This window comes from Gambusia affinis, linkage group LG24 (assembly GCF_019740435.1).
Source record: "Gambusia affinis linkage group LG24, SWU_Gaff_1.0, whole genome shotgun sequence".
NCBI lineage: Eukaryota > Metazoa > Chordata > Actinopteri > Cyprinodontiformes > Poeciliidae > Gambusia > Gambusia affinis.
This window is the reverse complement of record NC_057891.1, coordinates 8,338,925-8,364,383: the sequence shown is the minus strand read 5'-3', so window position 1 is coordinate 8,364,383 and position 25,459 is coordinate 8,338,925. Positions and strand designations below refer to the sequence as shown.

The following is a 25,459-nucleotide window of genomic DNA, read 5'->3' as shown; positions in this document are numbered from 1 at the left end:
GTATGTGTGCAAGGAGAAGATGTGTACACCCACTTCTATCCAGGTCAGTCCAGGCAAAGGAGTCATGAATAAATCAGAGCCACATTTACATTAAAATTCAACCACAGGGTTGCTTTTTATGCCATCCCAGAAAAGCAAGGTGCAGCGATTAGACCCCAAAAAGAAAAATTCGTCTCCCTCGTCTCTGCACCAGCGTTTTCCTCAAAGAAATATGTCTGCCCGTCCCAGTTTTTATTTTCCTTCTAGAAGCATGGTCAGAAAGAAAACTGGCAAAGTTGCAAATCCCACAAACAGACACCAGCAAAACGACAAAAATAAGAAATGCTGTGCATCAGTGGTTGCATTGACAGCCAACATGACTACATAATTATGTTTCACTACATTTGAGGAGCATCTTCACGCCTGAGTTTCTTGTCGCTCTACACAGAAGCAACAGCACCCTCTAGAGATCCAAAAGGGCAACAGCAATAATTAATCATCTTTTCCCCTCCCTTTTCACTGTCCTCCAATCCTTCACATGAAGAAGACAATAAAATCAGACGTAATAACTCTGAACCTGATTAGAATTTATATCATGACAAAATAAGTAACTTCTATATTTAACATGTTTGGCAAAGATAAAAAAGAGAAATTTGCCATTTCTGGTTGCCGAAGTGCTAAACTATTAAGAAAATTTAGCAGCTCTATATTTTAATTTTGGAAGCTGCTGGAATCAGATTTTTCGCCAGTATTTTAAGTTATGAAATTATTTGTTGTTTTAATCTCTAAATATATTTACTTATTTATCTAAATTATTTCAGAACCCAAAGCAATATACTTTGTGAGAACAATATCAATTTAAAGCAGAAAGATTAATTATAGCATTTGTAGTAAAAATACAAAAAATTTACATTGTAAGTATACTATATATTTAAAGAATATAGAAAAATACATTTCAAAATGTTAGTCAAAGTGCTTTATATTAACACACATGAAAAAACTGAACTGAATATTCCACAAAACCACTTCATTTTCTCATTTAGACCAGTATTAACATAGTATTACACCAAGACTCATAGTACAGTAACAAACAATGTGAAAGCAGCTTAAATAAAACACAATTTCTAATTATAAATGATAATCAATATGATATCTGGTTAATACTTTTAACTAACTCAAAAAACAAACATAGTTCCTTTACGCCTCCCTATTTAAAGTCACTGTATAAAAGTGTGGGAGATGAATATAAAATCAACACAAATTCTGTTCTGATTCTAAGTGTAAGAAATGTAAACGTAGCTAATTACAATCAATGTCAACAAATGCCTCGTCAAATTAAATTAATTAAAGTTCATATGTTAGCATTCTAAACCGTCTTAAATTAAGTAAAAGATTTATTATCTGTAAAAAATCAATTATTGTGTGAGAAAAAAGTACTTTTGACTTCAAAAGACAATTCATGTGTCTTTTGAACCTCTAGTATGGCCTACTGCTATGCAACACTGTGTTTTAGTTAGAGTGAGTCAGTGTAATAGGTTCAAAAATAAAATGAAAGAAACAAAAACATTATTCATATGTAGATATATATATTTAAAAGCAGTCGCATTGTCTGATTTTAACCAAACAAACGGTGCAGTTATAGAAAAGAGTCAGAAGGGGGCAGCTGGCTGTGTCTGTGACACTAAAGTAAATGGTAAATAAATATTTAATATTTAGTTCTGTCATGATTAGGAAGTTTTGCTAAATTAAATAATACTCTTCATTACTAACATTAAGATATTTAATGTTAGTAGATTCTTGTGGATTCTTGTTTGAAGTATTTATGAAATGCTTAAACACCTGTTTGGAATCACTAACACAGTTATATATAGAAAGCCAGAAATAACAGACAGGTTGCTAAGGTGATGCAAGATAAATTAAATTACTCCAGAGATAGAGAGGGATCACAAACAGAAAACATAAAGTAACCAGAATTACCAACAAACAGGAATGCACTGGGACAAAAAAGTGACTCAGATGGAGTCGAGTCGAAAACTCCAAAGTGTACTGAACAAATTGGAAGCACAAAATGTGACTTGAGACACTTTGACATTAAGCGTACATTAAAAATAAATCTAAAAAAGCAATATGGAATTTTTAAAAAGTCAATTTTTATCCATGATGTCTGTTTAAAATTGCAATTTCTAACTTGTTTTGTCCCATTCAGACAAAGAGAGATGTTGCTTTTAATGAACGCCTGTCGGTTTTAATTGTCTCTGCAATATAAAAACTTATTAACTCCTTCTCTAGGTGGCACACTTTTCTTTGCCTCGTGAGTCATGGGGACTGATCTCTTCTGCCCTGCTGCAATCAAACGCTTCCGTTAAATGTTCAGCCTGTGTCGTGTTGCTTGGACCTGCACAGGTTCTCCACAGTCTCGAGGCGGAGGAGAAGTAGAAACAGGCGGGGGGAGATAACAGGTGTGGGTGGGTGTTCCCCCAGACGGGAGTGTGAGGATAGCCGCTCGGAAAACCGCGCCGGATGAGTCATAATTCACTCACAAGGGGTGCTTGTGCTGCCGCCTGCACGGGAAAGAACGCTGTTACCCTGGCAACGAGCGATTAGTGACGCAGGTGGGTTTCCAAAAGGAAGGAGCAAAACACCTGCTGAATGCTGAGAGGACAGAGCGCACGCAGGCACGCACATCTGGTTTCAGTTACATAAATCGTTGCTGTTTGAAGCTTCACCTGGTTGTGGGCTCACCTCTGATCTTATCACACACGCACACACGCGCACACACACACACACACACACACACACACACACACACAGTTACTGTAAAACACAAACAGCTGCTCCTCAAGCATCCTATCTTCCATCTTTTCTTGATAGTTAGTCCCTCACTGTCCTGTTTTTTTCCCTTTCCTCTCCTTGTTCGTCGTCTATCTTTGCAACATCACCAACTCAGCAGGGAGGAGCAGAGGGGGAATGGAGGGACTAAATTATTCATTCTCACTCCCTTATACACACTTTTCGTCCAGCTCCATCTGATTCCTCCCTCGTCTTGAATATTCCTCCCCGTTTCTCCGTTTTGTACCGTCTACCAGTTGTTCTCCTAAGTAAGGTTCAAAGTCACAAATCGTTCTGATTGGGGGAATTGAAGCTAATCAGGCCTGTTAAATAGAGCCAACCCTAAGAAACACTACTGTGAAAACACATGTGGAGTTTCTAACAATTGTATTCAATATATTCGATTTAAAGAGGCATTGTTTGTTTGAGACCATGTCATTCGTACAGTTAAAACCAGAACTCTACTGTTCATGCACCTTTTATTCCTCAGATGTTAAATCAGATCATACAGTAACCAAACTGCTTTCTGTTTGCTAAATGCTACTAAAAGGAGAAAAAGAAAGAGGTTGGTAAAAGGTTTTGGATTTCCTTTTGTGCATTTCTGCAGTAACTTGTTTTTTTGTTTTTTTTTTCAAATTGCACCAAAACCGATTTCAACAAAATCTTAAGCTACTGCCACGCTCTCCCCTGTCTCACCATGTCCTCTGCTCCTGGGCTCCATTTATGGGAATGTGGGGTCAGATGTTTGGGCTATTTCTTTTCAGCCCATTTTACTTTAACTTCATTCTGCAGCTGTTGGCTGAAGTAGCAGCTCGTTTTCCGAGTACTGGCTACTCGTCGCTTTGGAGTTAAAATCGATGCAAATACATTCGATGTCAGGTTTAGATTTGTCGAGTTTTTCTCATTCCCCGTTTTCCTGCCGAGATAAGAGTTCACACACAGCTGGAATAGAAGAAGATAATCGAAGCAATCAGCAACGATTTCCAGCACAAAACAAGAGAACATGGAAAGTTTTGCATCCGAGCAGCTCAATAATTGCTCCGCATCCATCCCTCCAAGAAGTCAGAACCACAGTGGGGAGTATGGAGACGCAAGTAAGATAACGAGACTGGAGGGAGAACTCCCTGAAGTGTCATTTTGAATAAAGAAGGCGGTGAGAGTCGAAGCTAAAAAAAATAAACATACAGATGTTCTAAGTTATCACTCAATAACTTTGACAGTCGCTATTTTAGTTATGATATGACACACTACTGGATGATGTTTGTAAAACAGCCAATCCAGGAGTGGCACTCCTTTTGTCCTTGGCCCTGATTGACTGTTCCCTCAAGAGCGACGATAAAGAAGATTGTAGATGGCAGCTTCTGCGGTTGCTAAGATGCCTTCCACTGTGTGTATTAAGAGGTCTGACGATTGAGCAAAACCTTCTTTAAGTTGGAGAAAACCTCCTCACAGAGTCTGAAAAGTGTGTTGGTTTCTTGAGGATTGTCACCACCACCCCCATCTGTCACACGGCAGCTGTTGCCCCAAGCCTCCATGCGATACTGAAGACATGCATCAAGCAATAAAAGCAAACAGTCTGGGACTGTCTCTGCCTTCACTTCCTGAGGGAAGCAGATTTTATTCTTTCTTCAGACCAACCAACAGTCCTTCTGCAAAGTCTCTCCAAGCTCTCCAAAACATAGCAAATTTAAATTTTCCTCCCTAACAACAAGGGTTTATTAAAAAAAGCTGCTTCTGGCTATAATATCATTTTTAAAGCAAAATTTCACCTCCTAAAAACAGGAAGTATCACCAAATATTACAGGCAAAGAATGCCTGCAAAAACAATCCCTAAATTATCTAATATTATTGAAATCCAAGTAGTTATTTTTTGATACGTTATGCAGCAAAATGCACACATGGGGAAAAATGATTAGATTTGAGTTGGTACACTGACATTTTTAATAATAAATAAGACGGCCTTAAGGCAACAATAGCAAAAGAGCATTAGAATTAACATTAGTCATGTTGGATGTTCAAGTTGGAGCTAACAGAGGTCCAACTCCACTCTTACACCCCAAAGCAATATAAACTAGCCTATGAGTTTGCACAATATCAGCTCCTTCATTCTTTCTCTTTCAACCAAACTCATCACATCCACACTCCACTTCTGTTCACTGCAAAAACCTCCAATTTTTTCCTGCATTAATGTAAAAAGCTCCCTTTTTCCACAAGACCTGTAAACTGTTAGGCCCACGTATGCACAGAGCAAAACATATTCATCAAATATCCATGTTAATCCTGCCAAGACCTCTACTCAGCTGAACAGAAAAACAGAATTTCTTTTTGTCAAGTCATTTTGTCTTTTCAAAACTAAATCAATCTACTTTGCGCAGCAGCTTCTCTGCACAACTCAGTCAGACTGAATGTAGAGTGTGTGTGTTCTAGGACTGAAACGCTTAATCAATTTTATAGTGATTGTTTAATTGATTGTTGAAGTAATCGTCGACTGATGACAATTAATTGTTAACTGGAGTATACAGACTCAGAAAAAAGGCTATTTAGTAATAAAAAACAAAAACACCTTCAGAGCCGTCACTAAACCAAAAGTGTAGAAAAATGTACACATTCCAAATATATTAATTGTGTTTTAGTCAAAACACATCATAGTTTTAGCTTCACCTGTTTCAGATTTACTAAAGGAATGCTCTGGTTTATGCAACAAAATGTTTTTTTTCTTATTTAAAAAAGGAACTGGATTATTTGTTTATTTGCATCTTTTAATATATTTTGAATATTGAACAAAAATTGCTTAAGCAGTTAAATGAAAAATCTATATCTATCTTCTATCTTTTACCCAATTAATTGGTGAATTGTCTGAATGACTGAGTTATTAATTAATCATTAAAATAATCGTTACTTGTAGCCCTAGTGGGATCAGTTTTCAAGTCTTTTCACAGATTCTCAATAAACTCTGGAAGATTAAGTTTTAGCAGTTTCTCTTCCAGGACTGTCCAGTGTTCACCTCCATCTATCTCCCCATCAACCCCAACCAGCTTGAAATATCACTGAGATATGAGCCAGATATCCCAGAAAAACAGCAAAATAATTAGTATCCTCAGGTCCCAAATACTCAAAGTACAATTAACTGAAACGTTTTGCTGATTTTTGTAAATATGCTGCGTAAAATTGAACTGGTCGAGACCTCCGCTGATTTATAAAGTCAAATGCTGCAAACCCAGAAGTGCAGTTTGAGCTAAAGAAGTACATGACAGATGTAACAGTATCAGAAAGATATAATATACAGCATATGTCAATGTGAGTTTATCCTCATTGACATGTGCATTGTCAATGTGGGACAAAAAGTAAATGTTTCCTTCGGTAAGCGTCCTCCTCTGGTCTGAACTAATCAGGCCAAACTAGGTTTTTTTTTCTTACACGGCTCCAAGATGTTTATGTCACCGTGACATTCTGGTCCCGCTGTAATGACTCAAAACTAGGGTAGGTCGTTGTTTTAAGGCGGATGTGTCCTTGTGAGCGATGCCGTCATGGAAAACGAACCGCAACTACACAGCACGCAACACAGCAGAAGAGGAAGCTAAAGGATCATCTGTTCTGAAAGGCGAGCTTGAAACAAGCTGTTTGAAATCATTTCTACCTAACCATACACCGTTCAATAAAACCAGTTGTTTTTAAAAATTCTGCTCTCTCATATAAAATCCTGAAAACAAGAAAAAGAAAGGATTCTTCAATGTTTAATTCATATGCAGGCCTAGGAGCTGCAACTTGCACAGAAGAAAATAAAGTAACTTACATTACATGGTATTTAAAATGTTCACCCTTAAAATAAGACATTTTTTTTCCCTTAATATCAATGAAAGTTTACATCAAGTCATCATTTAGATTTATTTTATTATCTTTGAAAATAAGTAACAGGGGAAATGATTTTTAAACACATATCCGTTTATTATGCATTAAAAGACAAGTCTAAAAAACTTTTTTTTCTCATGAGCTTCAAAGCTAGACATAATGATTTTAAAACAATCCAGCAGATTATATTTTGACAATGTTGCAGCAGTTCCTGCCATTTCGGGATTAATTTCAGCCCAGGCCTGACGTCAATAAAGTTTTGTGTACACCCTTGCTGCCTCTTGTGGCAAAACGAAGTACTGCAACAACAAATAGTGAACAAAAGTTTTAGGGTTTTTTTTCTTGATCTAATTTTATTACATTTTCACTTGAACTTCAAGGCAGAAAAAAAAAGATGTCAAAACTTTCAGAACTTCACAAAGAATTATTTATATACTTTTTTATCACCTGGAAAATCATTTCACATTGTTTGTTAAAAAACTGGAACGCCAGCTGTCAAGTCACAACTTCTGAATAAATATGTAACAAGCCAAAAACCAGGTGGCAAATCTCTGAATAAGACACGACAGATTTGCTTCACCCCATCCTCTGTTAGAGAGGGTTAGGTTCAAATTCAAACTTCTTTTATGATTTATATGTCTTTCTGAGCCAGTCGGTAACATTAAATCCGTTTTACTCGCAGAACTGCATCAAAAGAACGGCTTTTTATAGACATGTGTGCCCCCAAGTGTATACATCTGAGCACGCTGATCCCTCTGACAATAAGGAGATGGTGCATCTAATCCAAACTGCACAACAATTGTCGTGGAAACAAAGCAAAACTGAAGCGCTTTAAATTTGTGACGTAAAACCACCCCCTTCGCTGTGATTTACTTAAATGATAATATCACTGAAAAGACATTACATTTAAATTAAAGATATTTATGACATGCTCTCAGCGTAAACCTTCCTTACCTGCCTCAGCTTTTCCCAGAGCGCTTTTAATTCGCCTCTCTGCTACCTTCAGAATAGACTCAAAGTCCATGGCAGACATTAAAACACCTGAAAATGCCCACTTAGATCGCTTCCTGGGTGAAAAAAAGAAACATCCACTTCTTAAATTCTCTGAACTCCCCCCAACTGGGGCCTCAAAAGTGAACCCATACAGCAACACTCACCAAGAGTCCCACAGATAGAGCCATTGTGTCATGGAGGGCTGTCATCAGGGAAAAGGTTACCAAAGACGAAGTAGGGATGAAGTCAGCTTAAGTGTGTGTGATAGAGGTGGAGAGCAGAGATATGAAAAGTAGTTCCCACTATTCTAGGTTTCTCTTTTTGGTTGTGCTTTGATGTTAAAGATTATTAAACATGTTTCAGTGCCAGAAAGAAACAGCCTGAATTTTCATAAAAAGCAAGTTTTCAAATGATGGCTAAAAGGTTTGCATCATTCTCCTTCTGACGTCCATTTTGCGCTTAAGTTTACAAAATGATGGCCGGGCAGAAATTATAGGCCAATTGTTCATAACCTGAACCAGCAAAGCAGTCCCAGACCACCACACTGCCACCACCATGTTTCACTATATGCTAGATACAGCAGGAGAACAAGTTTGACATTTGTCATTCAAGATGTTCTGTAGCTGCGCTTCAATTGACGGTACAATTTCTTTAAGTAGAAAGTTCTTGCATTGGGAGATTTATTTTTTTGGCCAAGTTGAAAAAGATCTTTTCATTCTCTCCGATTAAACAGTTTCAAAATGAACTGAGTTGTCGTCAAGAGTCTCACTGCTTCTTATCATTCAGCCTGTGAAACCCCTTCTCAGTGAAGCCTTTGATGCCCCGCTGCTTTCTAAGTGCCCTTGGAAATGTAACACTCAGCACTCAGCCTCTGATGGCAGATACCTGCAGCTCTAGCTGTCCAAACACACGCATGCCTGCACACAAACACCCGTCCAGCCCCCGGTTCTCCTCTTTGCTTCACTGCATCAGTCTAAAACTTACACGCGACGCAGCTGCAAGTGGATCAACGATACTTTTGTTTGGCATGGAAATATTCCTGTCATCTGTGTGCTGCGTTATTATAGCAGAAATGCATGCATTTTTGTTGGGGGGTTTCTGTTTCCAGCTTCTTAAATGCGGTGCCTCACATCTAAAATGTTATAAGAAAACACATTTTGCACAGTTGGAAATGGAAGGAAATGGACGGAAGTGGAAGGAAAACGGTACATGCTTTATTTTAAGTCTTTAATTTCAGCTAATTTATCCATGTAGTTCTGTCAAGCTCAGTTAATTCATATGGAATGTTTCTGCAAATAATCCAATAATAGTCTTTTTGGGTTCAACCATCAACAAATTGCATTCCCTGGTTTTGCAGTACTCAGAGTGAGGCATGGATGACTTAACTTATGATTTAGTAAAGAGAGAAAATTACACATAAAGCCAAGAAAATTTGTTTATCAAAGTCTAGCTTTTAGCTACAAAAATGTGAGAGAGCAGCGTAAAATGAAAATAAAATTAAAAGCAATCTTTCAAAAGTCATTTAGCCTGAGAACAAAAAAGAAATAATCGTAGGCAAGTCGGAACCGTGTAACCACTGAGAGGTAACGTGAGCTACTGTACGTTTTATTTTAATGCAACACAATTTTCTGCTCCAGAATTCTGAATCCTGACATTAACATACATAGGATCTACAGCAAAACTTACTGCTGTATGTAAGTGCTTCCACTTGTTTTACAATCTGCCTGCGTGACATCTAACATACCAGACTGACATGAAACATAATAATAATATTATTATTCAATTAAAAATAAAAGTAGAGCACTTTTTTGAAGTCCAACACCTGCAAACCCCATAGAAACCTGTCCAGAACAAAGAATAATTCTGTTACTGAGGTAGAAATGTCTTCACATCTACAGTGCAATAGAAAAAGTATTTAAAAAACACTTGTCACACATTTGCCAAAAAACTTCTAGATGACTCTCAAGACTTTCCTCAGACCTGGATGACTAACTGCAAGACCCTGAAACCCTGGATCATGATCCAGCATATCCAGCAATGAGTCACTGGTACTTTGGATCACAGCATTACAGTGATCCAAAGCAGAGGTTTTGGAATGGCCTAGTCAAAGCCTGAACTTAAATGCTGTGGAATTCAGCTCACTCAAGATAAAAAGAAAACTCTAATGAGGCTGGATTAAAATGATTCTGCTAAGAAAGGAGAACCAAACTTCCACTAAAGGGATGTAAAAACTTTCCTGTTTCTTTTTTAAGCAGCTGTTAGGTTTAACATAACTCCATTTGATTTGGGAATGTTGACACCATGAGGTTTGCCCCCTTGTAGTTGCACCAGTTTGAACAACTGGTGGGTTATTTAATTGTACTACAAAAAATACTACCAGGATGCCATGTTTGCAAGAAGAACTTGTTTTCAAGTCCGATTATATAAAAGATGACGTATGATGACGCAGATTTTCTTGCCCAGTTTGACATGCAGGACATGATGAGTCCAGGCAAAAACAGGCCAGTCCAGCAAAGTCATCTTTGTGCAGACTCAGTGTGTTTGGACAACAAAACCCATGAACTAATGAGGGCGCACACACACACATATATCTAAACCAAAACCCCACGGGTGACTTCAGAGGACAGACGTCATGGGGATTCTGTCTGCTCATCATATTCAAACGACGTAATGGCATGCAAACGACAATCCAGAAGGACAAATTTAAGCTCAGAGAAAACAACAAAGCTCTCCTTCTGATCACTCAGTGACTCGACTCTGAACGTTGTTGAAAACATAAGAGTCCATTTGTGACTGGGAGACTTTTCCTTCCAAAAACAGCAAGACCCTGCTGCTGTACTACAGGGTTTGAATAAAACATAACGCATGAAGCCTTAACAGCAACTCTCCAAAGAAGATGGGCAGATACACGAGGATGAATGGGAGTCCACGCCTGCATGGGCTATTGAAGGTCCAGGGAACATTCTTGTGCCTTATTGCTTCCAACAATGAATGAGATGGGTTCATCTGCAGGAAACAGGAATTGGACTCATAGAATCCTCCATTGCAATAATGCTGAAGAGAACAATCCAGCAAGATGCTGAGTTTTGTAAAACAAAAAAAATAGACACATGCATTAAGTTTAAATACACAAGCAGACAGATGGTTTTCATAGCTTGTCTTTAATTAAAAGCAGAAAGCCAGCAGCTGAACTGAGGAAGCTGCTGGAAGATTATGAGCTGAGCGGCAGGATGCTGCTGGGATAACTTGTGCTTCTCGGAGATGCAGCACTTTTTGAGGGTTTCGTGTGCGAGTTTGGATACGTGGGCGGGTGAGATAACATTTTCATCGGCTAATTGCAGAACATGGCAAAACAATACATGCAAGAAGCCAAGTTTCTGAGCCTCTCTTTCCAGCTATTCCCACAGAACTGTGGCTGCATCAAGGGTATACGCACTAGATTTAACTAGAAAACATTAAATTAAATGTTTAGTCCCACTTTTAGTGGAAAAGAAAATCAGGGTGCTAAATGTGAATCTAAGTGAAAAGCAACCAGTAAAATCTGCCAGAGATGTTTGTTAAAAAGCAATGATTATAACTTTATTCATGCACCACAATCAAAATGTTTTTAACGTGACACTGTTTTAGAAAAATACTCCTACCAAAGCAGTGCAGTGAAAAGTTTCCGCTTTTGCATCACATGGCTGTTTGTGTCCCCCCCCCCACATAAACGCTGCAAGTCTGAATTCAGGGAGCTTCATCAAATGAGCAAAGAGGAAGTAATGAGAAGAAACTCAGCCAAAGCCCAGAGGGGGAAAAACATGCACTCATGTAGTGGTTTTTTGTTGTTGTGCTTCTTCTTCTTTTAATTACAGGCTGCAGGGTTTTGGAAGGAGGACAAAAACAGTTTGAGTGGTTTAGAAGAACTATTTTCAGACTCTACCACAGATTCTCAAGTAGGTTTAGGTCTCAACTTTGGAGACACTTTGATCTAACCTGACAAAATGTTTGCAGTCAAATGTATGAAACACAGACCAGGGTAAAGCAACACTCCAGGCAGTGAACTAAGGAAGTCCATAGAGACTTTAAAGGCTGCTGTCCGTGGTGCTGAATCGTTCTGAACTCTCCAAACTCTGAAAGGACAGCGCTCTGTAATCACTCATCCAAAAGATATGGCTGTTTTCCATTAAAGGACAAAGAGAAGACACACCGTCACTAAAGGCTGATCTCATCATTACCGCGCGGAAACACTGGTTGCATTTTTATTCTCTGCTCACTGCCGTGTGGTGTCACACATCCTGGAGCTTTCGCATCACTTCAGCGAGTGTTGGCTTAGTTTGTAGAAAAGTTTGCTGAACTCTACAAAACTTTCCACTTTATGTCGTTTTAGAGATTAAAAAAAATAATAATAAAATTATCTTCTGGTCTCTTATGTTGTCCTCTAAATACTCTATGGCAGGACACGCCAGCCATCTTTCTAAAATGTCAATATGTCAATACTGTGAGCAGTTCCCACTGTGAGTCCATCACACAGAGGAGACAGTGGAAAGTCTGCTGCTTTGCTCTCTTGGGAGCATGATTTGTGAGTTTCAGGAGATTAACAAGACAGGCATAACGCTTGATGTGATAAGCATTTAATTGAAGTGATTGAAACGGTCGAATTTGGAGTTTGTGACATTTACAACTGAGAATACAGGAGGAAAAAGTTTCTCTGCATTATTTCTGCTCCATAAATGTGGTGTGTTTGATCCTGAAAGTTTACATCTATATTAGTGTTGCTAATTAGTTTGAATCATCAGCCCTCCCCTTCTAAGAGCTCTCAGTCGCTGCCCTTGCTACTGCAGAGAAAACCCAGTCCCACATGCACAGGTCAACTCCATCACAAACACTTTTACAGTCACTTTGTCGTGTAACAGGTACACACGTGCAAACTAACTCACCAGTTGGGTTCTTGGTTTTCTTGAGGCTCTTGCCACAAAGACACTGCAGCATATGCGATCCTTTGCTGAAAATGTTGTTCCAAATAAACCGCATGGATTTGGCCGAGACGGGGGAGGAGGAAGAGGAGGAGGAAGAAGAAGAGAAGGAAGAGGATAAGCGCTCCGGATGCGGCAGCCTAAAATTCACCCACCGCATGGGGGCTGATACTCCCCCCTCTTTGCATGCCAGCAGAACCGGCCAGCTGTCGGGCTCAGTTCGGCGGTGCGGCGCGCCCCCGATCTGCACCATAGACAAAAGTAAGAGCAGGAAGCCCAGCTCTTCGCCCGGATTCTCGCCCGCTTTCCCCGCAAGCTCGGAGACCACCAGCCGCACGTATTCCGCGTCGACGTCGCCCCCGTGAGGTTGGAAAAGCGCAACCGCTGCGGCGGATGTCTCCTCGATCCCCGTCTCCTGCTGCCCCAGCGGCCGGTGGTCCTCAGCTGCGGAGGAAGGGTCGCTACTGCTGCTGCTGCCGCGCGGCCGCCGCGGCGCGAAAAGCCCCAGAGCGCTTCTCTTCAGATGGCGTCGTCTGCCGCGCGGCGCGGGGAGAGGAGCGGCGGCGACTGTCAGGCATGCGGCGGCGCTAGCGTGAAGTCGGCTGTACGCGGCAGCTGTCTGCTTCTGCACAAAAAACCATTGCATATTAGTGGGGATCGCAGGGGGTCGATGCGTCCGTCAGTGCGGGAGGAGGGGAGGGAAGGGAGGCGGGGTGCGGAGAACCTGCCGGGTGTCCGTCAGCAACTCGGTGGCATCACTCCGTCCGTGCGGCAGGAAAGTGCTGCAGCAGGGGGGGCTCCTTTCCAAACACACACACGCACGCACGCGCGCACGCACTCTAACACGCTGAGCGCACACGCCGGATGAAAAATCAGCGGTGCTCCTGCTGGTGAATCACTGCAGGGAATCTCTCACACTATCCCACCTTGTGTTTTCCCTCTTTTAAAAAATCCTTATGAATATTTGATCCGCGTTTCTCAATAATCCATAAACTCCAATGCGCCAAGATCCTGCTGCTGCTGCTGTTGCTGTCTGTCTCTCTCCTCTCCGCCTCCTCCTGCCGCTCTTCCTCACCTTGGTAATAATGAAAAAAAAGAAGCTGCGGGAGTCTGGCTGTGGAGCCTTCAGCAGTCCAGAAACTGGATGTGGGGAAGACGCGGGAGCCCAGCGGTGTCTCGGTCCAGTCACGGGGCATCAGAGTCCTCTCCAGCCGCGCTCAGGGGACCGACGCGACAAGGTGCACCGACTATCGATACCCAGCCAGCAAACTAAGTGGAAGCGGTTACAGCAAACATCTGTTCCGGTTTGCGGCATCAAAATAAGACATGGCACCAACGATTCACTGGTTTGGCTAGCAGAAAGAAAAAAAACTGTAAGAAGGAAGCAATTGTTGGAAGAAAGTCAAAACACGTCCGCTTTGAGTAAATCTTGTGGGAGAGGTGGACACAAAAAAAACTAACTGCTAATTATTTTAAACACACCAGTTACATGGTGAAACAAGGTGATGGCCCCATCATGCTGTGGGGGGAACTTGGTCACAGTTGATGATGCGAAATGCAGGAAAATCCTGGAAGAAAACCTGTTACAAGTCGCAGAACCCTTGAGGTTTGGGGCAGGTGTTTATCTTCCAGTTCAGCCAACTCTACAAAAGAAGTATATGTGCTAATATGGCCTAGTTAAAACATAGACCTATCCCCAACTGAGAAGCTGAAAGAGCATTGTTGTTCTTTGAAGGAGCAAAGGGTCGTTCTACACAGTGTTAAATCCGGAATATGAATAAAATATATATATTACACATTTTTTCTCTATTTTTTTTATGTAAAAATATTTTCCTTCCAGTTTATAACAATGCAGTACTTGTTCATCTACTGCATAAAACCCAGAGAAATTTGTTGGACTTTGGAGATTTGACTTGATAGAATGGGAAAAGTTCCAGCAGTATGAATACTAATTTACTACCTTGCATTTATTTAAATGTTAAACTAATATTCAAAGCTACTTTGCTGCGTGTTAAAAAAAATTTGAATGCTAAATAATGCCAAAAATACTTTTTTTTGTTTTGTTTTTTGCAGAACCAGTCTGTTACACTTTCCTGTTTTAGTGCATGTCAGTGCAAACAACCCAAGCGCTCTGTCATGACTTTTATTTTGAAGGAAGCATCTACCTCCTGCTTTCTAGTGCAGCTTGCTGCAGCCCAACTGGGGTGGAGGAAGTTTCCAGTTAGTGAAGACACGTGGTTCCCCACACCGTCAATATGTGACTGACAACCAGAGAGAGAGAGAGAGAGGAGGCATGCAGCGCAGAGGTATTACTCATCCAGAGGGAAAACCGCTTCTCGTTCGCTGCTCCGCCTTTTGAGCTGCAGAAGCTCTAAAACTACTCTCAAAATCCAAAACGCAGTGTATGTTGTTGGCAACCTGTTGCATGACTCATATGCAACATTAAGATGTTCAAGCTCCGATGGATTAGAGTGCCTCATCTAATCAGTGTTTGGTTTTCCGGTTTGCTTGAACAAGCAGGATGCTCTTTTTTAAATCAAGAAGAAACACAGGCTTGCGCCGTAATCAGCACTGCAGTTTTTCTTTTGTTGGGGGCTCGGTGTGCTGCAGTGATTGTTCACTCAGAGCCAAAACTGGCATTGTCCACAGTGCTGAATCCACACATGCTGCTGCAGCAGATCCGCAGACTGAGAACCCAGTGAACAAATTAATAGGCTGTGAACTGGTTTGTTTGCCAGAGAGGCAGAAAATGTAAAACATTTATCCTCTAGTTGGTTTCCTTTGTTGAATCAGTTTGACCCCTAGACGACTAAACACTAAACCTAGGGCTACAATGTAAAGTTTTAGATCAAAGCGTAAGCATACGTTAGAATGGCTTAGTCAAAGTAAAGACCTACAGTTAAGTCCAACGTTGTTTATAGACAGACAAACAGAAATGGAAGAATCCATCAGGAAAGAATGAGAAACTAAGAGCTTAAATACTGAGACAGGGGTGGAAAATGGCAAAGGACACCAGATGGGCTAATCAGAGGAGATGTGGGAGAGCAGCGCCAGAAAAACAGCATGGAAACCGAGGGAAGGAGACGAATTAACACAAAACGAGATGAACTAAGACTGAAAAAGGTCTACAAACGAAAACAGAAAGTCCTGAAACTATCATAAGACAATAAACCAAAATTCATAGATGAAAGAGCACAAGAATTATCTAATATGGCAACACCTCTCCAACAGTACTAAACATAGAAATAAACTGAGTAGGTCAAGACCTATCAAATGTAAATAAAGTAGGAAAAGGTCAAAACTCAAACAATCAAGGAATCAAGGACTAAAAACACTGGAAGGTTTATGGGTTTCATTGCACAGACAAGAACAATATCCTTAAAAATCTGAACAAAGCCAAGTAAATCTAAATGAAAATGCAACACTTCAGTCATTCTATCACAAAAACAGGGTTGAAATAAATTCGGAGAGTGTTTTTTATTCACAGTGATCATACTAACCAATAATATTTAACCTAACTGCTGTGAACAATCCGACTGCCAAGTATATCTGTGTCCAATCTGGGCAGGAAATCAGCATATTTTAAAACTGAGCTAGGTGAATTTACTGACTGAAGATAAAACAAAGAACTTTGTCATAAGGAAAAGGTGTTTTATATCCCCCTAAAGTGACCGCATAAAAGTCCTTAATAATCAAGATTCATTGCATATTAGAGCTCTGATTGGTTCAGATGTTTCTATTGAGGGACAGAAAAAGGCAAGGAGCAACACCAAGACATACTTGGCATAATAGGGCCAAGTGTCTATTATGTCAACATAATAGGCATAATGCTTTAAAAGTGGCAGCCACTACTGCTAAAGCAACCAGCAGTGGTAGTTCTACCACTACTGGCATCGCACTTCGGAGAATGAGGTGGAAACAAGCTGCAACGGACTAGAACTGCTGCTCCTTGACGCCCTCATGTGTTGAATCACACGGACTGCAGAGAAGGGCTGAAACCCAACACATAAACTGTATTGAAACGAGAAACTTTAAAAAAATTAAGACTTTTTTTTTAAACTTCTTTTATAATTTTTGATTTAAATCAAATACAATTCTAGCTCTGCTAAAATAACTAAACTTTAGGCTAATTGAATGTAAATATGTATCCAACTTGTCTTTTTGTTTGTTTTTTTTTTTTTTTTTTGTTTGGGGGTGTGGGGGGAGGGGGTTGTAACTGCAATTAAGCTATTGACCAGAAGGGGCAGCATTGTATTACCATGGCTACTAAATCGAGTTTGTAGTCATACAAAGAAGAAAACCGCCAATAAAAAAATCCAGAAGAAGAAGACAAAGAAGACGGGCAGTTGATCTCAGGCAACTGTTTATTTACATCACCCGGTAAGCGATTTTGCTTTGTGAATTTTTTAGGGGTTTTGTAAATAGTATAGAAATGTTTATTTATGTTTATGTGAGTAGGGCCGAAACAGCGTCGATCTATTATTTCCTGTCTAAAGGTTTGTCGTTGTAAGGAGATGCTTTAGGTAAGAAGAGCTCGATGAAAATACTTAACTTACTAAGCTAATCATGCGTAATTTACCTTCACCTTAACGTGGTGCCTCACACGAGTGACTAAAATATATAAAGGTATTTTGCTTTTTGGTTAAAAAGAGAGTACTTGAGAGAAATGACGCAGTTGTATGTAGCTGATAAGTTTTTGTCTCGCTGCCAAACAACTTAAAAATTCAGCAATTCAAGAGTTCCCTGCTTATGTAGTAGTATAGCATGTTTCTCATGGCTTTGAAGAGTCCACTTGACAAAGTATGACACTAGCTTTGCTTAGTTCAATAGTTAATGAAGGAAGAGGAGCTGGATTAGAGTTACTTAAGAGTAACTCTAATCCAGTAACTCAGTAGAAGGATTAAGGATTAAGCATTGTAATGCAAGCTATCAATAACTATAAAATGACAATCAAAACCAGGAATGCTGATCTAAAGGACAAACTTTGTTTCTTCAAAGCAACTTTTGATATATAATGCTCTGGTTTTTGACACAATAATAAAAACAAGGAATGTGTATAAAAGTATTTTCTTTGTTTTAACCATTTCTTCTTTTCTGTCTGCAGGAATGCCTCTCCACCTTTTAACTTCCACCTTTCCCCTAATAACTCCCCACTCCCACCATTTTCCTGAACTCTTTCATTACTGACTTTTCCTCATCATCATTGCGGGGGAGCTGAAATTAGCAGCAGTCATGGTAGATGTCAGTAAATGGCCCCTGTTCTCGCTGCTGAGCAGCGAGGAACGAGCCACAGTCCGTCAGGCCTGTGTCTTTGGGACATCAGCGAACGAAGCCATCTACGTCACTCAAGAAAATGACGTGAGCACAAACCGTTTTAAGTCACACACACACACACACACACAAGAGGGCATACATTGTCATTTGAAGGTATTCACATGTCTTGAACTTTCTCCACGCCTGACCACAAACTTCAGTGTGATTTTTAGGACATAGACCAGATGTCTGTGTTTTATAAAAGAGTGGCCATTGTTAAAAAGACGCTAACCAGCCACACATAATCTTATGCCTTAGTTAATATTAGAAAAACTTATATGAGCTCACTACAATGAAGATTTGAAGAAATGCTGTTGTGCATGATGGTTAAATATACAGCCTTGTGCTATTTTGAAGAGCTGACTTTATGAAACAATTTATGCTTCAACTGGATAGTGTGGGGATTGTACCCAAGACCTTGGCTTTATAAGTACACTGCTCTAACCACCTGAGCTAACCAGCCACACATAATCTTATGTCTTCGTTAATATAGGAAATACTTATATGAGCTCACTACAATGAAGATTTGAAGAAATGCTGTTATGTTTTTCAAAATCAATGTGCATGATGGTTAAAAATACAGCCTCATGCTATTTTGAAGAGCTGACTTTAAGAAAATACTTATGCTTTGATTGGCCAATGGGGGAATTGAAACCATGACCTTGGCTTTATAAGTACACTGCTCTGTCCAACTGAGCTAACCAGCCACACATAATCTTATGTCTTCGTTAATAGAGGAAAAACTTATATGAGCTCACGACAATGAAGATTTGAAGAAATGCTGTTATGTTTTTCAAAATCAATGGGCATGATGGTTAAAATACTGCCTCATGCTATTTTCAAGAGCTGACTTTATAGAACAATTTATGCTTCAATTGGCCAGTGTGGGGATTGAACCCATGACCTTGGCTTTATAAGTACACTGCTCTAACAAACTGAGCTACACACAATCTCTGCACAAGTACATCTTTTGGAGCTACTTGAAGTTGCAGTGTTGCATATAAATGAGGCTATAATGTGAAATGCACAAATTGTCTTAAATATTTAGCATAATTCTTTTATTTTTATTTGTAGGTGTATGTATTTGGTCTAAACTGCAGTGGCTGCCTTGGGACAGGTGACAGTGTGAGCACTATTGTGCCAAAGAAACTGGACTTCCTACAGGGAAAGAAGATCGTCAGCCTCAGCTATGGCAGTGGACCTCATGTGCTGTTGGCTTCAGAAGGCAGGTTATCACACTCATCATTTAGTATGTAAACGAAAGGTCTGGGTTTTGCTCCTTTATCGGTTGTTAAGTGCTAAAGTCTCCTAATTTAAGTTAAAATCTTATGTCATGTGACTTTTATTATCTGTGTTATTCTGGGTAAATACATAAACATGTGAACTATCTCAGTTGTTTAGCCATACGCAAAACATTTTCAGTTGAGATTTTTTTTTTTCCTATCAAATCTAGAAGTTTAGGGCTTTTCCAGTTACACTTGAATGATTTTAGTGACTTGATCACAAGCAAACGGCACTACTTGAGATGCATTTGCATAAATTTCCAGTCCTTCTAGTAACATTTTAAAATAATAAAATGAATATCATCAAATGCCAATGTAAATCATTTTCAGATTATTCAGGCTTATTTATTTTGGGTTTAAGCAAATGAAGCTCATTTCAGTTTCTAGAAAAATGTAAATATTTTCTTGGACTAATAAGAATTTTAGATCAGTTGGCAGATGATATCTTCTCCTTAGACTAGGATGAATGCTTTTGGTGTTTCTGTTTCAGCGTTGACCTCATATATAAGGAATGAGAGTTCAGAAATCTCCCTCAATTTTTTAAGTGGGATTTATCCTTTACTGTTCTGTAAATACTGAAGTTATCTCTGTTGCTTGTGTAAATTTTTTAACATATTTTTCCACCCACCTAACTTTTCCTTAATGTGCACAGACACTGCACAGCCTCATGACATCAAGCAGAAGGGCGTTAGCTTGAATATAAGATTGTGAAGAGATATTTGATTATGGTTTTTAGTTTGGTGCGACTTGAAGGCAAACATGCTTGGGATTTGATCACCCAGGAAGCTTTCAGAGCCCAAAGCTCCATACTGCTGCTGAACAAACAGTCGTTAACACTTCAAACTAGCTTGCAGCTAATTAAACTCACTTTGGTTTTCATGCTGTTTTTGTTTGTAATGTCTAACAAGACAAATAAAGGATGTGTATGTGCTGCTATCTCTCAGATGGTCAGCTGTTTTCCTGGGGTCATAACGGTTACAGTCAGCTAGGGAACGGCACAACCAACCCGGGATTTTCAGCCGTGGCGATCACAACGAACCTACAGAGCAAGAAAGTGATGGAGGTGGCATGTGGCTCACATCATTCTCTGGCTCTCACTCACGACGGAGAGGTAAGCGTTATTTTTATTATCGCCTTGCCTATTGTTGGTAATGTATAACGTGTTTTATTTGTCTTTTTGCATACAGCAACATGGTTAACAAAATGCATGAATATCAGTCTACTACTTGGTTAATTCAGTCAGTTCATTGAACATTGAGGTAAATGTAAGCAATCATGACTGCAAAGGAATCTAAAATAACTTATAAAAATTATTAAATGGGATAAACTGATTGATTTAAATGAATGTTAAAAAAATGTACACAGAAATCTTCCATATTCTGTTAAAATGTAAACATTATCATCCTCCCCGCAGGTGTTTGCATGGGGTTATAACAACTGTGGTCAGGTGGGTTCAGGCTCCACAGCCAACCAGCCGTACCCAAGGAAAGTCTGCAGCAGCCTGCAGGGCAAGACTGCAGTGAGCATCACATGTGGACAAGCATCCTCCATGGCTCTGGTTGACAACGGAGAGGTGACGATGCTGTGTTCATGTTTTCTAATCCTTCTAAGAGCCTGAACTTGATGCAATGTTTTTGTACTTTTAGATTTACGGTTGGGGCTACAATGGAAACGGGCAGCTAGGAACTGGGAACAATGGCAATCAGCTTTCTCCTTGTCGCCTTACTACGCTTCAAGGGTTGTGCATTCAGCAAGTAAGAACTTTCTAACTTGCTGTATAGCTTTGAAGTAATCATGGTTTACAATTATTTAACTGCATTTGTTGAATGTCAAATTCAATCCAACAGCTCTTTTCCTTCTGTCCAGATTGTTTCAGGTTACGGACACTGCTTGGCTCTTACAGACGAAGGACTACTGTATGCCTGGGGAGCAAATACTTATGGTCAACTAGGAACTGGCAATAAGAACAACCATCTCAGTCCTGTGCAAATCATGGATGACAAAGAAAGGTAAAGTGGAAGAAAGAACACATTTGAAACAAAAGATAATTTTTTTCCTTTTGGGATTTAGTCTCCCTGCTTCCTGTCTTTGTTTCAATCCTCTACTTCAACTTCCACAGGAAGCTAGAAGCAGTAGTCACTTGGCAAAATTATCATTTTCCTTTTCATACACAATGGCTTCAGGGCAGATGCCCATCATGCGTCACTGTGTGGTGTATAAATAAATCTGTAATCCTGTAGGGTTGTAGAGATTGCAGCATGCCACTCAACACACACTTCAGCAGCCAAGACTTCAAGCGGCAAGGTACATATCTGATTTTATCTTTGCAATATTTATATATGAACAGAATCTTTCAGGAAACTTTTTTTTTTCACACTACATGTGAAAATGGTCTGTTTTTAATGATTTGTTTAAAACAACAAACATCTTCCTCAGAGATTTTGACAGGAAAAATGTCTAAAAGGATAAAATGTTAAAGCCTTTCAAAGTCAAGCTAACCAGAATGAAATTGAAAGTTAGTCAGATCTAGATAATTCATTCAGTCTAGTACTTATTAAAGTTTAACAACTAAAACAAGATAGATCTTACATGTAGTCATTCAAGTTTATAGCAAGTCAAGCTAAGAAATTTTCCCAATCAAGCTAACTGCTAACTAGATCAAGCCAGTCAGTCAAATTTGGAGCCCATCAGAATCGAGCTATAAATTAATCCAGTCACATTTAGAGTTAGTCCAAGCAAAGTCAACTACTTTTGCAAATCAAGTTTGCAGCTAAACAGATCAACCTAACAGCGAGAGCAAGTGGAAATGCCTGCTTTGAAAAACTGAAGCTCAGTTCAGGTTCAAACCACCCTTAATTAGTCAACAAAAACAAATATAAATAAATGAGGGATGATCACTTTAGACATGGCCACAGCAGTGCAAATATCTTACTTTACAGTGTGCATCATTAACTCTTCCTTGCCTATACCTCCAAATAGTTGCGTGTTAAAATGTTAATTCAAATACCTGCATTTCAGGTGTACATGTGGGGTCAGTGTCGAGGCCAGTTGATCTCACGTCCTCGCCTCACCCACCTCAGCAGCTTGGATGATGTGTTCGCCTGCTTCGCTACGCCCCCTGTGTCGTGGCGCCTCGTTTCTATGGGTGAGAAAAAAAAAAGAAAACGATGTGGACAACTCATTCACAGCGCCCTCCACAACTTTTGCCACCCCTGGTAAAGATGCGTTAAAAAACGTTAACTAAATCAGTCTTTAAGAGTAGTAACATATTCTCATACAGAATTTTAGAAAATTCCACGTTTTCTATATTTACAAACTCTCAATTATTCGCACCCTCTCTGTTAATTGGAAATTAAGGGTGGAAGAAATCTAATGAATAAATTGTCAGTGTGAGAATTTGCCTTTGCCATTAAAGATGTATTTATTTTAAGGCTTCTTACTCATCTTTATCAGGTGTGAAAATAAATATTTAGTGTACTGTATTCACTAAATATCCAATGAAATGAACACCATTGATCTAGATCATTATTTCAGAATACGATGACTTCATGACGATTTCTGAGGCTCTCAGGGAAGAGTTTGACTGTCCAGACACTGCCGACCTCAAGTTCAGCGTCGATGGAAAATGCATTTATGTTCACAAAGCTGTCCTGAAGATCAGGTTTGTTTATTTCTGTCTGGGAATGAAACTAAATTTGAATGTTTGGCCAGAGCGCCATTAGAAGAAGGGCACACAAGCACCAGATAAAAATAACTAATCACAAACATTTGACTTTTACCCTTTGGTGAAAGGCTATTTTTATCCTTTCACCAGTACTCTAGCTTCTCCTCCGCCTAAATGAAGGTGTTTTGTGTGCTGGTAGGTGTGAGCATTTCCGCTTAATGTTTCGCTCCCAGTGGACAGAAGATCAGCAGGAGGTGATCGAGATCAGCCAGTTCTCATATCCCGTCTACAGATCCTTCCTGCAGTTTCTCTACACAGACATTGTCGATCTGCCACCCGAGGACGCCATTGGTAAGACGGAGCACACGTTTTCCAAACATGTCTGATAATCTTTGTATTTAGGGCGATGCAGTTTCTAAAGTTTGTGTCTTTGGTTCAGGCTTGTTGGATCTGGCTACGTCTTACTGTGAAAACCACCTGAAACGTCTGTGTCAGCAGATAATCAAGAGGGGAATTACTGTAGAAAATGCCTTCACCCTGCTTTCTGCAGCCATTCGATATGATGCAGAGGTAATGCTATTTGGAGAATTGCTCTCCATTGTAAACACTTTGTACTCTTAAAACCATATCTGATCAAATCTAATGTTTAACACATGACCAAAGTTGATCATCTAAAGGATATCTTGACCCGACTAGAGGAAAATTAATGTACCACTGCTTGTAAAACATGCAGTCCAAACTTCCTTCTTTAGATGTTTGCATTATGAAAACTTGAATTTCTCCAATTAGTGTGCACTTGAACAGACTCGCCAATGAGGAATTGTCACTTTCTGTGAGATTATTGTGACCACTAGTGTACACTTGGTGAACTGCAATCTTTGCTAATGTGCGTTGTTAATGTCCTAGACATTACTTCTAATTTGCTCTGATTCATTTCACTTTAATGTTCCGTACCACTCTTAGATCTAATCATTATTGTTTTGTTTTTTTTCCCCCAGGATCTTGAAGAATTTTGCTTTAGGTTTTGTGTCAACCACATGACTCAGGTGACTCAGACCACAGCTTTCTGGGAAGTAGACGGAGCCATGCTCAAAGAGTTTATCAGCCGAGCCAGCCGCTGCGGAGCCTTCAAAAACTGAGCGTTGCTCTTGCCTTCTCACATTTTAAACACAACGTGTGCTGCAGGTTCAGCACGCCTTATTGAACTGACTGTAGTTATCTACGGATTTTAAATCAGCACTTTGGCCAATTCCTGTGAAGTCATTCTGAACGTTCATAAATATGAATATTTACATGCTGCAAGTGTTCTCTACCGCAATTTTCTTAACCAGTTCTTACATTCCTCTTTATTTAACTGCACAATGCATGCGAGAAACTGAAAGGAAGGAACCACTTACAGAGATTAGGCTGGTAGCACTGTTCTGCAGCTCATCTTGGTGCTGCATTCGAAGCTCTGGGTTAAGCCACATTTGAAGTTTTAAATGATATCATCTATACAAGTCATTTAGATTGCCGGTCATTTGGTTGATTGTTACTGTTCAAGACGTTTTAAGTTCAAAACGACTGTTTTTGAATTTTGGACTTTGCTCTGTAGCACCTAATCTTGCCGTTATTAAGTCAAACTTGCTTTTTAAAGAGATTTGAGCGTTTACTTTTAAGGACGTTGCACTAGAATCTTTGCTAATGTTATGTGCTGTTACAATGATCTAAGCTTCCTTGTTTCTCTGCTAATGTATATGTTTTGAAATTGATTTAAAGCAATATTTGACATAACTTAATACTTATAGTTATTACTGTATTCATACAGTTTCCAAAGATAGAATAAGAATCCTGCTACCTGGGTGTGCTTGATAAAAAATAAATGTTATTGACCAAATTAATCTGCAGGAGGACAAAGGAAGATCTGTTTGTTTCCTTTCTTAGGTTTCCTTTTCTCAGTGATCTGAAACTATCTTTATTTGGAATGGATTTAATCTTGGAGCTTAGTTTATGTGTTCTGTTTAGGGACTGTTTCAGATTTAGTAAAGCAGATCAATGGGCAGTTAAAATGATGAGGTTGAGGTTTACAGTTTTTATTTTGTCTTGTATAAATATGGAGATTGAAACTGAAAATGTGATGGTTTTCCTTAACATGTATTTTTATAGTTTTTTTGTTTGTTTGTTTTTTTAAGGCTCATATTTGCAAACTTAAACACACAACTCTAAAATTCTTGAGTTGATTTGCTGTTAAATACTTGCAATGATTTTTGCTTTTTTATATCTAGTTTTAAGGTGCTCTTTGTCTGAATAAATAAAGACCTTGAAATAAGCAATGCTGGAGTTTTTGACTTCCACACTTTTTGTGACGTGCCAAAAAATGGTTAAGCTAAAATTCCAGAATTTTATTTTATTTTTTGCTCCAGCTCAATAATAAATTGAGCATGTCATATTAAGTAAATTGTTACATTTTAGATGTGTAAATAATTGTAAATCCAAAACTTAAACAGAATTTTGCTAAATGCATTAAGAAAACAGTTATTTTGGTGTTCCTGATATTTTCAATTGTGGGAAGTGACAACTTCTTGTCATGATAACATGACATTTTAATCTGTATT

General features: G+C 39.3%; 2 protein-coding genes across 5 annotated transcripts in view; one reads left to right on the top strand and one right to left on the bottom strand.

Moving 5' to 3' along the window:
* The window catches only part of LOC122826872 (fibroblast growth factor 14-like), a 65,645-nt gene extending 51,689 nt beyond the window's left edge, over positions 1 to 13,956 (bottom strand). The window contains exons 1-2 of one of the 3 annotated variants that reach the window (XM_044109214.1): positions 13,330 to 13,471; positions 12,570 to 13,230 (exon numbers count right to left, since the gene is read on the bottom strand). In XM_044109214.1, the coding sequence (XP_043965149.1) occupies positions 12,570 to 12,858 (289 nt within the window). In that variant the 5' untranslated portion in view covers positions 12,859 to 13,230; positions 13,330 to 13,471. Of the gene's footprint in view, positions 1 to 12,569 lie in introns of all 3 variants that reach the window. The other 2 variants (XM_044109213.1, XM_044109212.1) reach the window with 2 other exon arrangements.
* A 2,938-nt stretch (positions 13,957 to 16,894) lies between these two features.
* On the top strand, positions 16,895 to 25,173 carry rcbtb1 (regulator of chromosome condensation (RCC1) and BTB (POZ) domain containing protein 1). Of its 2 annotated transcripts, XM_044109206.1 has the most exons (13): positions 16,895 to 16,985; positions 17,710 to 17,963; positions 18,993 to 19,143; positions 20,146 to 20,312; positions 20,616 to 20,774; positions 20,848 to 20,955; positions 21,068 to 21,210; positions 21,442 to 21,505; positions 22,220 to 22,346; positions 22,736 to 22,862; positions 23,065 to 23,216; positions 23,305 to 23,435; positions 23,864 to 25,173. In XM_044109206.1, the coding sequence occupies exons 2-13, from the start codon at positions 17,838 to 17,840 to the stop codon at positions 24,002 to 24,004; spliced, it is 1,596 nt and encodes a 531-aa protein (XP_043965141.1). In that variant the 5' UTR covers positions 16,895 to 16,985; positions 17,710 to 17,837; the 3' UTR covers positions 24,005 to 25,173. The 2 variants fall into 2 exon arrangements, 1 of the variants encoding a protein (XP_043965141.1); XR_006369883.1 differs by lacking the exon at positions 23,864 to 25,173 and having other exon boundaries at positions 23,099 to 23,216; positions 23,305 to 23,432.
* Positions 25,174 to 25,459: the final 286 nt, after the last annotated feature.